The sequence below is a fragment of the Cinclus cinclus genome, chromosome 2 (genome assembly GCF_963662255.1).
Source record: "Cinclus cinclus chromosome 2, bCinCin1.1, whole genome shotgun sequence".
NCBI lineage: Eukaryota > Metazoa > Chordata > Aves > Passeriformes > Cinclidae > Cinclus > Cinclus cinclus.
Window position 1 is genome coordinate 56,177,250 of NC_085047.1, and position 15,036 is coordinate 56,192,285.

General features: G+C 39.0%; 2 protein-coding genes across 6 annotated transcripts in view; one reads left to right on the plus strand and one right to left on the minus strand.

Moving 5' to 3' along the window:
* The window catches only part of RB1 (RB transcriptional corepressor 1), a 72,234-nt gene that overhangs the window by 27,007 nt on the left and 30,191 nt on the right, over positions 1 to 15,036 (minus strand). Inside the window, exon 1 of one of the 5 annotated variants that reach the window (XM_062487703.1) lies at positions 4,735 to 4,848. The exons of the other annotated variants lie outside the window; for them this stretch is intronic. The gene's annotated coding sequence lies outside the window, so the exon portion shown is untranslated. Of the gene's footprint in view, positions 1 to 4,734; positions 4,849 to 15,036 lie in introns of those variants that run through there. 5 annotated transcript variants of the gene reach the window in all.
* On the plus strand, positions 490 to 3,434 carry LPAR6 (lysophosphatidic acid receptor 6). Its single transcript, XM_062514754.1, is given in 2 exon segments — positions 490 to 2,035; positions 2,038 to 3,434. Coding segments are annotated over 2 exon segments (939 nt in total). The 5' UTR covers positions 490 to 1,155; the 3' UTR covers positions 2,097 to 3,434.

A 15,036-nucleotide genomic window follows, 5' to 3' on the forward strand; every position in this document is an offset into this window, starting at 1 on the left:
TCATTCCTGTGAAAAGCAACCCTTTATTTTTCAGTAATTATTTGGTGCAATTGTTTGATTACCCATCAGTGTTACTTTGTCCCTCTTGAGGTTTGTACTGGTGTATTGGGGGAATTTAGACAGAGCTACTCGGCCAATTTCTGGTGATTAATGTGTTCTCTATTACAAGCAAAGCTATTAACAAAAAGGCACAATGTTAGTTCAATCCTATATAAAATCCCACAATTACTACTATCTCCAAAGAAAAACAGAAACTTAAGGGCACGAGAGTTATTTAGACACTGCAAAGTCTCGTCATAAGTGAAGAGAAAGGCTTCCAGTCCCCAACAACATTGACAAAGGAGCTCTAAGGGAGCATGGAAAGAGTTAAGAGGCAGCTGCAGCACTCTACAATCTACATCTGCAAGGTACAGCAGAGACAGGGGAAGGCAAACAAACCAAACTGCAACCATTCTTCCGCACCCAGCCTCTTCTTCCTGTGATGTCACGCTACAAATTGCCTGGGCGCTCTGCTCTGCTCTCCAGAAGGAGCTGGGCTGGCGAGAGCTGCCGAGGGCTGTGGGCTGCAGGAACAAACACGCTCTGGAATTTGGTTTCTGCCCTGGCAAGCAGCTCCCTTCTGCTTCTGCTTCCCGCCCCATGGGGCCAGCCAGCCAGCCGACAAACTTGCTGTACAGAAAGAAGGGAGAGGGGGAAATGCAAGTGCCGACACTTCGCAGCGTCCAGGAAATCGTTTCCTAAAGCACACGCTCCCAGAAAATTCAGATGGACAAGGCTTTGCCGTCACAATCTGCAAGAGTAAGGCAGAAAGTCCTACAATGGCTTCATTGAATCGAGGTGGGAAATGGAACTAAGCAAACTGTGGGCTGACCTCATCTGCCACAAATGATGCATTTTCTGACTTTCGCAGACTGGCTATGCGATTACAAATAGAGCTCGGCAGAGAAGAGAGATTTCCTGGTGATTTCTGCTGGAGATGTACTCCCCTGCCACAGAGCTCATCTTCCATCCCTGAAGCTTCACAGTACAAGGAACTTGCCAAAATACACCGTTCAAATACATCTGACCTGCAAGTTCTTCTGGATTTTCAAAAAAGTTGCAATAAAAATACCAGAGAAAACGGCAAATCGCAGGAATTTTAAACATACCATTATAATGGTAAGCTCTAATTGTTCCACTGAGGACTCCTTTAAATATACTTTGTATGGGTGTATCTTTAGCATGGTGTTTGTTCTCGGCCTCATAGCGAACTGTGTAGCGATCTACATTTTCACTTGTACTTTGAAAGTGCGAAATGAGACTACCACTTACATGCTTAATTTAGCCATATCAGATCTGCTTTTCGTGTTTACATTACCCTTCAGGATTTATTACTTTGTAACCAGAAACTGGCCATTTGGAGACATTCTCTGCAAGATTTCTGTCACCCTCTTTTATACAAATATGTACGGGAGCATTTTGTTTCTGACTTGCATCAGCGTGGATCGCTTTTTAGCTATAGTACACCCCTTCCGATCCAAGACTCTCCGGACCAAAAGGAATGCAAAGATTGTCTGTGCTGCAGTATGGATAACTGTGCTGGCAGGCAGCACACCAGCAAGCTTTTTCCAGTCCACAAACCGCCGGAACAATACGGAGCAGAGGACGTGCTTTGAAAACTTCTCAGAGGACACATGGAAGACCTACCTATCCCGGATTGTCATCTTCATTGAAACTGTTGGGTTTTTTATCCCGCTCATCCTGAACGTGACCTGCTCCACTATGGTCCTCCGGACTTTGAATAAACCGCTTACATTAAGCCGGAATAAAGTAAGCAAGAAAAAGGTACTCAAAATGATTTTTGTCCATTTGGTGATATTCTGCTTCTGCTTTGTACCTTACAACGTTACCTTAATACTTTACTCCCTTATGAGAACACAGACCTGGGTCAATTGCTCAGTGGTGACTGCAGTCAGGACTATGTACCCCATCACACTGTGCATCGCTGTTTCAAACTGCTGTTTTGACCCCATAGTTTACTACTTCACATCAGATACCATTCAAAATTCCATAAAAAAGAACCGGTCCACCAGACCACGGGACGTCAGATTTTCTGAAAGGCCAGTTTCAGAAAGCTTCCTTCAACACAGCCTTCAGACCATAAAAATGAAAATATTTGACAGTGACTCTACAATATAAACTATATTAAAAGACTATTGGGATTAAACTGGAATTAGAAGCCTGCCCATTTCTTCAGCTGTGGACATATATTCTTATATGTAAAGGCTGTGCTTCCTTCACAGCTGAAAAGTTTATAACAAGGTTGTAAAAGTGTTAAGCATAATAGCACACAGAAGACGTGTTTAAAAATTAATGTCAAAGGTCTGTTCTGACAGATTGTATGTTAGAAATGAACTTTTGGGTTTAGAGGTTAACCAAAGTCCAAAGACTCTTTGTCAAGTCAAACACAAATGAAAAAGTAGTTTGTTTTCCTTCCTGAAATTAAAACAGTTGCTCAATTTAATAATGATATCAGTTTCCAAGTTACTGAGGATGGGGAGTGAAGCTACCTGCTCTACACTACAAGAAAATTGCCCTCTTTTATCATACCACTTCAACTACTGTGTCTTCTCCAGCTTCCTCTTGTCTCTTACTTCTCCCCTACTGTCTTTTTCCCTGCACCTTCCTTCTTAGGGACCATTATGTTCACAGGAGGCTTCAATCAGTGGGATAAAGAACTTTGTTTCTCCCAGGTTTATCTGATAAAAATACATTGCTCTCTCCACAAGCCTGGCCCCCATAAAGCAATTAAGTCTCCTTGTAGTTTAGAGCAAGTGGAATTGTCTCAGACAAACTGGTTTTTCTTCTCACCTCTCTCTCAGAAGCCTATGTGATTAAAACAAAGTAACTTGTGATGACTGAAGTTAATGTTTTAAGTACACTACCACTTTATTAAACTCTTTTGTGAGGAGTTCTTAAACTCAGCATGACTTTTGAGGAAAACAACATCCTCTGAATAAGTTAATTTTATCTCAAAGTATAGTTTCTTAGAAAAACAAGACCTTTTCTAACTAGAAATAAACATGTGTATCAAGTTGATTATTTCTTCCAGGAAACTATTTTGTGTCCCATAAAGAAATGCAAGATAGAGTAATTTTGGAGTGCAACTTCTCAGTTTTTGCAACCTAGAGATCATTTTAACATTAGCGTTTAAAACTTCAAATGATATTTTCTTTCAAACTTCAAAAGTTATAAAAATGAAGTACTTGGGGCTATGTGCTGACAAAATAAATCAAGACACTTTGAAATGTCAGCACCAGGTAAAAGGAGGAATCTACATATATACTGTTACAAACAGGAATATATAGACACAAAACTGCTTCAAAACATCCTGCTACATAGGCTTCTCAGCTACTACAACACTGTGTACATTTTCCTCAGAATTAATTTAACACCACTGCAAAATAAAATAAAATTTTAAAGGTAAAATAAGTGTTGTTTTTTATTTTCCAAAAACATTGGAGTCAAGAATAAGAACTGAATCTGAACAAATTCGCACTTAAGATTTAGGGCACTCAGCTGTACTCACACATACACACATACAGTACTGAGACATTTTTACACCAGGGCTGTGTACAGAGGAGTTAATCCATGTCGTAAAAAATGCATATTGAGCCATCAAACTATATGATATGTTGTTATCTGGATGAATTTATTTCCCTATGCAAAGCTTCTGTTTAATTGTTATAAATCAAGCATACTCTGCCTCATACTACTTGGGAAACTGAGTTACTTAATGATTGCTAGGAACCAGTGCTGATTGAATTTCAAATTTAACAGCATTTTCAATCTTTATCCGCATAATTTATGATAGGAAAATTTAAATAGTACAGTCTTAAGCTACAAAGATAGCATAGATATAAATGTCTGCATAACAGCAGAAAAAAGCAATCATGTTTGTTGGGAATCCTAAACTCTTCTGATTCATATCCAACTTCTAAAAAATGCACAAACCTCTTGGCATGAGTAGAAATTCTGTTTTCCATATGCCACTGACAAATCCAAAGTCCAAAACCAGATATGCAACTCTAAAGTCCCAATGCCTCTCTCTAAGGGGTGTGTTTAATATTGGACTCCCTCCAATAAAAGGTGAGACAAAAGCCCCTAGTGTCACTGTTGGACTATGTTTCCAGGGTACTGCTCCCCTGAGCTTGTCAAGGCTGTTACTCAACTGAGTGACAACTTTTTCAGCAACACCCCTCTGCCTTACAGCAGTGAGCACCCCAGAGCCTCACCCTGATAAACAGAACCTACTCTTTCTGAGATTACAAAACTGCAGGGGAAAAATATAAACCCATGACTGACTTAAAAGCAGAACAAGCAGACAAAGCCACATATATGAGTGCTCCCCTTTAAACCAAACTTTCCTTGGTGTATTACCTCAAGTAGCCTGCAGAAGCACAGGCAGTAGCTCTCTCTGCTTTGTACTCACTGTCCAGGGCAGCAGCTTCTGTTTTTTGAAAGAGCATGGTGCAACACAGTACAATAGCTTTTTGATGAGTTAATAGCTCAGTGTCCAGAAGCTATTTGAGGAAACTTTGCAAATTTTTTTATTTAACACTTTCACCTTCTCACAGGAGAAAAAAAAACCAAACAAACAAAATATAGCAAATACCCCTGTAATGCTGAGAATCAGACAATTAGTTAAAAAATTCCTGATCTGACTGATTCAGAAGAGAAGGAGTAAAACTGTACCTCCCATAACAAGCTGATATAAAGACAGGGTACCAGCTATTCAGGACTGGATGAGGTTTTCTCTGCCTTTTCTGGTTCTGCAACAAGATGATCCTGGAGAGCTGTGGATGGAGGAATGCTTTTGCTGGTACATTCTTCAACAGATGCACTCCCTCTCTCTCTCTCTGCTCTTTACTTTGATAACAACTCTTCTGTCTCTCTGGGAAGGTCTTATGACAACACTTAAATGTAAAATCTAGATGTGAAGTTACATTCCTAAGTCATGCCAAGACATTTCAAATAAATAAAAGGCTTACATTGTGAGAGCTCATGAGGATCTGAATGTGTTAAAACCAATACTTCCTAAAAGTGCATCATTTTTACTCATGCCTACCCAGGGAGAGCTAGGGGATCAGCTTTAGGATCAAAACTTTAAAAATTTTTCTTTGTAGTGTGGTTCCCTCATCTACAGAGTACAGAAAATGCACACTTCCTATAAAAATAAAAGCAGGGAAAATTTAATGGATTCCAAGCATGTTTTTGATCTAAAGGCCAGTAGATACTGATAATTAACCCGCCCTTTCAAAAGGCAAAGAAAAAAGTTTGCTATAAACCTCAACATATTATTTCAAAATCAAAAGATGTCCTGTTTTATACTTTCTGTATTCAGCTTGAAGTTTTAATCCTGGCTTTTACAGGAACAGAATGCCAGGCTTTTTTTTTTCACCTTGGTATACAAATATTTCATATTCAAAGAAATACCAATACGCAGTCAAATATGTCTTTATATTTTTCATCTAAAGTGTGTAAAAAAAAAAAACCCTACAGAAAATACTTCAGGCAGGTAAGGAACCCTTAAATGAAATCAACCTCTAAGCTTTTGTTTTTTAAGGAAGTAACCTCAGTCACAGAAATGCAAAAATTGAAAAAGAGCTCTTGAGACCAGGTAAAAGATAAGGCTAGCTGTATTGATCAGACCACAAACATGTAGCTAATCTACAATCCTGACTCCAGTGGCAGACAAGGCTGGATGTCTGGGGAACAAGATAACAGCAGGAGATGCACACAAGGCTTTCTCAAGAGCTGTCCCACTTCATCAGTCATACCTCAGGACATTCTGATGTAACAGATATATTTGTGTGTTCAGCAAAAATTTTCTTCTGTGAGCTTGTTCTGTCTTCCTGTAAAGTGCATAAAGTTTTTAACATTCACAGCAGTAAAAAGTTCACACTGTGTGTGTGCACAGCGGGAACAAAACTAAGAAACCCAAACATCATTTGGTTTCAAGTCCACTAGTTTCATTAGTGCATTGGAAAGAGGCAGGGAGCACCGAATTGTCATTCAGTCTTTCCATATCACTCTGGATCAGACACAGTCTTCTATCATCTCTTGCAAATGAGAAATAAATTTTCACTTGTAATTTCAAGCACCATAAGAACCAAAGATGAGATTTCTAGAATCATACAAACAACTCAGCTAAACTTAGAGAACCCAGTGAGGTTCCCTTTCAGACTGGTAATTTTGAAAATCCCACCTGAGCACAGTATTCTCTAGCCTTATTTATTCTTTCAAGTTATTTTCTAAGAGTTTTATCAATGAAAATCAATTTATTCATACCTTTCCAGGAGTAAATGTAATATTACAAGGTTCTTGCATCTAGGCAGACCTGTAAATTCTGACAAGTTCCTTTTTTTGCTAGACCATTATCATTTAGACCTCAGGGTTCCTGGCATTTGAGCACCACTGACAAAATGAAAGAAGATACATTTCAAAAGCTATGGCAAAATGTAGATCAGAATGATTCTAAATCTAGAAGACAGAAAATGCCTGGGCTGCATTTGTTATCCCATTACCAGAATACTGAAGACAGTGTATAAAGACAACTATCACAGCATAAGCACATTTACAGAACATACTCAATAGGGTTCATTTAAGATGAGGCAAATTCAGAAAGCCTAGCTTGCACAGTCTAATACTTCTGCAAGAAGCTGGATGGAGAATTTCTGCTTTGACAATTCTGGTTTGATACTAAAGCCTTTCATATTTATCACCTCACACACATCCAGCTCCTGTCATAGAGCTGCTTATAAAGCAGGCCAGCTCTTCCCGTAAGCAAAATGAACTTACCACAAAATTAAAACAAACCAAAAGAACCCTTCACACATTCTCAGGTCTTTTACGAAACCTACCACATTGTAGGAAAACTAGAAATCCCAGAGCTGAGAATTTAGATTTTAAATAATTCTTTTTTTCTACTCTCTCTACTAGAGAATGCCCCCTCCAGTTCTATCAGAACTAAAACCTGTCCAGCAATAAGAATGGGTAAATTTTCTGTTGTTTAAACCTCAGAATCAAACCACAAGCCATGACAAAGGAAGGCTCTAGAAAGAATTTCTAACACCTTTATGATAGGATAAAAAGAGCATTTTTGCACACACATAGCTTTGCTATTTCTCCTGGCTCTATCCTTTCTAAACAGTGAGTTCCTGCCTTAAAGAACAAAATTCTTAAACAATGCTAGCAACAGGAGGCACCCAAAATTAATGTAATCATCTTGGGAATGATGAAATTAACTCACATGAAAACAACTGTGGCTAGGTTAACTCTGCTTTTCAGATGAATTCTGCAAATACTGCTGCTTTATGAAAGGAAGTCGATTGGAAAAGTTTATTAAGTACATAGCAAAATATGGACAAAAATGAGAATATCAATGGTGAAAAAAGTACCTTTTCAGCCTAACAGAAAATATGTTTCATTCATGAATCAAATCCAAAAACTGCTGGTCTACTTAAGTAACTTCACACTTCTTACATGTGAAAGTAAGTTTACCACATATACTGCATATTACTGTATTTCATACGCTCCCCTGGGTAGCAAATGCCAAAAAAAAACAAAAAACAAAAAACAAATTAAAAACAAAACAAAACAAAAAAAAAACCACAAAACATCAGTACTGACTGCTGTTCAGATAAGATCTGCGTTTTGCCCAGCTGCTGGAAGGTGCAACAAGCAGGCAGAGAGCATGCCAAGCACAGGCTCTGGTGTGGGCAGGGCGACTCCCAAAGGGAAAGCACAGGGCACTGGCAGCCCCGAGCCAAGTTCAGACCAGGCAGAGTCTACCTGGGTGAGCCTCCAGCTCAGGGGCTCAGGAGAACACCAGGGATGCAGCTGCAAAGGCTCCACACTCAGCTGTACCACAGGTATTTACTAGTCTGTACCTACCTCATTCTGACAGGCAAACCCAACCCAAAGGAAAAGCTTTAACCAAACCTAGAGGGACTACCCTTCTGGAGAATGGGGAAGACTATGCCCATTCAACAGCTGTGAAGAGGGGCATCCACATCCCCCACAAGGGCTTTTCATTACTGGAAAGTTACTGTAAGATAGTGATACAGACACTTAACTGAAATACTATATACATATACAGCATAAAGCAGGCACAAAAGCACTTACTTGACCTGCAAAAAAGCAACTCAAACCCCGTGCTTTTATGCATGGAATAATAAAGTGCAACAAGAAGAGAAACAAGAACATCTCCCAAAAATATATAATTTGACAGTTTGACATGATACAAGTATCACCTTAAGAGCTTGAAAACTGAGCACCTAGATGGGAAAAAAAAAAAAAGCCAAACCTCCACATTAGAATGTTTCTTTTGGCACCCACTTTGATTCTTGACACAAACTAATTTTATCTTCCATAGAAAAGTTACCAAGACAGTGAGTCACAGGACACAGCAATAAGGAAAGAAAGAGTTATAAAAGGTTGTGACAGTTATTCAGGACTTTGGCTCACATAAAAAAGGCCGGACCAAAACAAAAACATAATCAACCAACCAACAGCATAACCCCAAAAACTTCATTCTACTCATTTTACTAGTTCAACTAGAGACATTTATAAAGCTACAAAGTTAGAGAGCATAGTCCCATCCAAGGAAGGAGCAACAGCCACAGACCTTAGCACAAGCATTATTTACTTTTGTATTTAAGGAGAGTCAAGGCACCTTTGTAACAATTCAGCAAGATTTTACAAAAGTGAAGAAATACCAAGATACCTCCCTGCCTTCTAATATATTTTTCCCTCATGGGCAACCTTTAAACATTCTTACTAAGTATTTACAATGCAGAAAAATAATTTAAAAAAAAATTAAAATCCCAACAACTTGAAAAGCAAGGATTCCTAGAAAGCTATTTCACTATTCCTTGTTACTTATAATAAGGCAACCTTAAAGAAAAACAGGCTAAAGAAAAGTCTATCATGTTAATGCAGACTTATTTCTGTGACTAAACCTGTACTAGGTACTGGTGTACAGACAGGTAAGATATCTTTATGATGCACCAACAGAGCTGGCAGCTCCACTGAGCACAGCCTATAAATCCCAGCTCCCTGTCACAGCTGTAAATCTATAACCAGAGAGATTCCTGACACAGCCTGGGTACACGACCTACACGTGAAAACACAACAGCAGCTACAGGCAAGACACACAGCACAAGCAGCCACCTAAAGCAAACCTAGGCATAATTACGTAACCCACCTCTGGCTAATCTCACTCTCATGCTTTAAGGAAGGGCTAAACACAGTTATGAAAAGTAGAATTAATCATATTATTTGTGCCTACTAACCTTAACAGAGAAAAACTATAGGTTAGGTTTGTCATTGAGACAGATGACAGTGGAAAGTGAATAAATACCCATTTAAAATAAATAGAATGACCTGCTCCCTGGAAGTACAGCTCTGTCTCAAGTACAGTGGATACCCAAATACCTAAGATATAGAGGTAGGATTTCTATCCCCCTAATTAGAGAAACTCTATACCTTAAAGCAGTAGATGCAATAGGAAAAAGCTTCTAATTCTTAATCAAGAATGGCATCTAAAAGTCACAGAATGAAAAATCTGCATAGTTGCCGTGTCTTAGTAATCCCTGTGGTCATGTTTGTACTTGATGCAAGAGCATCTTAAGGGTTGGGCTGATTTGGTATACCTGCAACAGATAAACCTGTTAACACTGCTAACATAACCAGAATCCTCCAGTCCTACTGAGTGCTTCATACACTTTGTGAGTGCCTACCAAGAAGTGACCACACTGTCAACAGAGACAAAAGCAGGAAACACAGGACCTCAGATTTAAATGTTCTGGCTTCTCTTCCAGTAGCCTTGAGGATTTGCTCATATGGTAACACCCAAGCATGAATAATAGCTTGAGTCATCTTCACAATAAACAGGAGTGCCAGGGAAGATTTTCAAAGTGATGAGAAAGACAGTGAAGACTATAATTCACTATTCTTCCTGGTTTTTCAATTTGCCTTCAGCTGTTAAGGCAGATAAAAGTTTCAACCCTCAAAAAGCACAGCCTGGGTTTCATTAAAGGAAACTCTTCAGGAGTACTAGAAAGGCATGGAATAAACACCCTTCTATATTTTATTTAAGCATTTATTAAAGAGTGTGTTTTTACATATAGCCAAAATAAAAAAGCATACAAACACAAATATATTAATATATTTTTAATACACTATGTGGTATTTTCACAAACACCCAAAAAGCAATCATCTTACAGACTCCTAAAAACGTGTCTTGTATGATACAGGTAAAATCACAGGTTTTCCAGACACAGCGGCGACAACTGAAATGTCCTACCCTTAAAAAAGTTTGAAGTACATGCAGCAGAATCAGTATGAGCCTTTAGCACTATCACATCAAGGAGCAGTGGTGGTTGTGACCTCCCTCATCCCACATGTTTCTGGAACACACTCATGATGCAAGCAGAAATATATTTAGTATGTACAGACAGATAACCTCAAATATGTTCTCAGTTCCTTTTTGAAGGTTAAAACTGCATACTCCTAATGTAACTTTGTCAAAAGGAGCATGGCAAGCACATGACAAGCCATCCTTTGGTGAACCTTACCATGTTTTGTCCCCTGCAAGAAAAACACTAGAAAATTCCATATTACAAATCACTGCCTACTGCAACTTCCAAGTTGAGACAAGACACTGGGTGCCTAAAATCCAGAAACCCACAAGAAATGAGTGATGTCTGCATGAGCAATCTGATGCCTGCAATTCCTGGGGTGCCTGCCTTTACACCAGTGAAGCTCCCTCAGTAGATTGCCTCCTGCCAGTGAGCATACTTGCAGATGCTGTCATTCTGGACATGCCCAGCGCTTTTTTTGTGCCTCAAGGCTGTCCCCACTGACAAATTAGGTATTCCTATATCTGAGTAAAGGCAAAGTTTAGCAGGCATGAAAGAAGTATGCCTCACAGACTAGCAGTCCCAAGAGAAGCCAGCTGCTGTGCACAGGGAAGGCAGGCCAGAAGGAAGACAGCACAGGATCGCGTGACTCATTTGGCAGCACTGGAGTCACTTGCGGTGGAGCCCACGACTACACCTGGGGTTGGTAACACAACGAGCCACAGCCTGTCCTGAGGCCTCAAGGGTAAGTGGCAAAGCACAGCTTGCACCCACATAACTACACATTCGCCACTGCTAATCCATACCAGCAGCTGAAAATAGTCCCTGAGCTGCTTCATGCCCCAAATCTTGCCTAGGCATTGTCCAGAGGAGAGCTGACAAATGCCAGAACAGGCCAGGGAACACATTACCAAGGATACCCCTGATGACTGTGGGGCAATACTTAAGCCCAACTATTGTCCCTTTGAGGCCATTAGTACAAAATCAGCCCCAAATACCCAGCCCTTGCTACCTGGCCTTACTTGGCTGCCTACCAAAAAGATTTTAGATTCATTCTTTTAATGCAACAGTAAACCTTATGTGTCAAATGTTAAGTGTGATTATTCCTACTTCTTGCCGATTTAAAAGGAATCCCTTAAGATGTCAAAGCCAAAGAGGATTTTAAACAGCATGTTACATATGCTGTTAGCCTACTTTCAGAGGAGCTGTAGGACTTCAGGCATGTCTAGCAAAAATCCCTACTGAGAAGGATACATATAACAAGAAAATACATTCACTCCCCTTTCTAGAGGCTCAACTCCTTACAAGGAGCACAGAAGCCTAATATGAAACTGTACATCCAAAGAAAGGCACTAAGCACTTGAGAACAGTCAACTCCACAATAACTGTGTCCTTGTACAAAGAAAGATCAAGAGACTGCATAGCTAAGCCTGTACTATTCCAAAGAACTAAGGAGCACTTGCTGGTCTGTAACTGCTCACAGTTTTACCCTGACATGGATTTGTCTAACACTTTTTACACAAATCTTAAACATATTATTTAATATTTTTTTTCTCTTAATGCATGATCAAAGTAGATCTGCTGCTATTCCAGCTCAGCAAGTTCATAATATTAATGCAATAATATATTCTTTGGGAATACATGGTTTTGAGCAAGAAGGCACTTCTGCCTCAGTGAGCTGTATAACTTAAAGCCAACAGAACTCTTTGGTGAGGGATGAGATATTTAAGCATAAACACTGACTACACAGTTAGTTGACAAATACTTATTGCAAACATCAAGTTATCTTACATCAATACTGTGTGCTAAAACAATGCCATAGATTTCACTGCAAATGTTGAATTGACAATAGAAACCACAGGAAAGAAGAAGCTAAAAAAGGAGAAACATTATGGAGCACAGTTTAGGCAATTCTACATGAAAGAAGTTACAAATAAAGCAAAGCAGACTTGTCTACTTCTACTGATACTTTAACCATTAAAAGAAGTAACTGCATGAAACCATCTTTATCTTGCATCAGTCGTTAAAACTCCAAAACATACCACAACTCCAAATCACAACGTAAATCAATACTACTGTTGCTCCTTCCTTAGAAAAATAAAAACTCTAATTAGGACACCACATGTTAAAGAGAAATACAGCCAAAGATGGCTACAGTGTCAACAGCTGCAGTGAAATGCAGTGCTTTAATTTCACATCTGTTTGTTATTCACACAAAGACAAACATGGAAACCACAGCTGAAGACCAAAGCAGGCTGTGAATTAATTCCCTTTAGCCTGCCACAATGAACCATCACATTCTGTTCTGAACTTTTGGAAGGTTGCAGGTGGTGATGCAGCTGACCCTCATCCCTGTTAACAGCAAGAGTTACCACATAAGCTTGTAAAACTCCAGCCCTAAGAGAAATACCTCTTGGAATACTCCTAGTGCTCACAAGTTAACAGAACACTGTGGTCTGTAGAGCTAACCAGGAAAATGTGGAGTACTTCTGCCTCTAACTTGCTTTACCCTCAGACAAGGCTGCAGTTGGCCTGCAACTCCAGTGCAGAACAAGACCCTTTCACTACTCCAACACTGTACACATGAAAGGGCATTTGCAAGGAGCACATTCTCTAAGCAGCAGCATGAAAAACATAGTGACTTGCTTGCACCTCCCTATTCAGGCAGAGCTTGTGAGCAGAGTGGAAGCTGAGAGGCTGGGAAATACAGCTGGATTGCTTTTCAGATACAACAAAGATACTCCACAGACATTTACTTCCTTGAATGGAACAGCAACCAAAAAACACCCCACAGGTATTTCACTCAAATAGACTGAAAACTGTCAGACTTTGTGCTTGATCTTCTTGCCTGAAAACCTGCTCTTCCTTGTTTATTCCTAACAAACTGCAGCAAACAGCAATGATAGTTCAGTCAAAGAGGTGACATGGCAGTTGACAGGGATTCCTCTAAGGGAAATTCAGATATTCTAGAATTTGTTCACAAAACATTAGAGATATTCAAAAGAATTACTTTTTTGGGTGGCCACAAGGGAGGTCAAATTGACAGAATTATGGAAAAGGCTGAACATGAACTCCCAGACTGGAGGTAACAAGCTATCCCTTTCATAGGAAACAGATATAAACTAAGGAAGAGTTTAATAATATTTCTATAAGTACGATAAAAATTAAACAAAGGCTATTCAGCATCTTTGAGTCTAAAGCAATTTCAGTTCCCTTTAAAGTTACGAAAACAAAATAGTGCTCAAAATACTGTTAAGTGAACACAAATTCATAGAAAAGAAAGAATAATGTACAGTGTAGTTCTATTTTACAAATAAAAATGATGCAGCATTATTAACATATCCTAAGAAGATCTCCACATAATCTTCATCTGGAAGCACCATAACCTCACCGGTAAATATTTGAGTGGCTATACGGGACTTCTCCTTTCAGGGTTTGATAAGGATTCAAGAAAAAGGAAGTACTTTTCACATGATTTAGACAGCATGTACTTGCCCCTTTTTAAAATCAAGAATTTTTGAGAAGAGCCTTCAACTGGTTTCCAGCCTTTATTTTGTCTAGCTATGCTTTTTTTTTTTTGTTTTTGTTAAAAGAAAGGATGACCTAGAAAAGTTTCATTTCCTTCCTAAAGCACAGATGACTAAATCAGCTAGCTATGCAAAAGCAATAAACATATTCACAATGAGTAGCTAAGGAGTAGTATATTATCTTCAGAAAACAGTAAAAAACATTCACTTGATGCAGCTTCCCAAGTCAGGTAAAGGTCAGATGCATTTGAGACTTTTTTTCCCAGAGAAATTACACAAGGTGTTTCTCCTCACAAAAGCACTGTGACAAGTAAAACTGTAATAAATTCAAGTTACTAGGCATTAAATTGCTCAACCCTTTTAAATCTCTCATTGAAGTACTGTTTTTTAAAGTAGTCAGGAGAATGAGTAACGACTGAAGCAGACAAGCCTGTAATGAAATGCACTACCTTGGAGTGTGGAGGATACAAGAACTGAACAAAAATACATAGCAAGTAAGTGGGGAAATCAAAGCTGCATTTAGGAAATACTTGTAAATAAATGTTTTTTCAGAAGTTTATATTCTTATTTACTAAGGTAGATGTTTTTGGGGTTTTTTTGCACAAGCTTTACTCATTCCACGCTTCTTCATTTTAACACTTTTTTTTGGGGGAGGGGGGGACAACAACAGAAAAACAACCAAAAAACCAAGAAAACAAATCAAACCAAAAAAAAAAAAAAATAGACACCAACCAAAAACACTCTCTAACCATATGAGGACAACACTTGAACTTTCTCAAGATTCCATCTTTCTTGGACTGTTTACAAGTAACCCAATGAAACCACTTATGGTGAGACATTTTTTAGGAGTCAGAAGAAGGCATCTGGCCTTTCTCTACTCCTTTATCAAGTGTTTGGAGGTTCAGAGGTATTTACTGGTATGAACTACACTTCTTTAATTGCCTGCCCATTCTTGAGGGAATTGCTAATTAAGCAGACACTCTCAAACCTTGTACACCATTGCATGGAGGCAATACCCAGACATGGAAATGCAGAAGAATATAGTAAACCATTCTTTTGTTCACCAGCTAAGCCTTTCTGGGATACCTCAACAGCCTCCTGAGTTA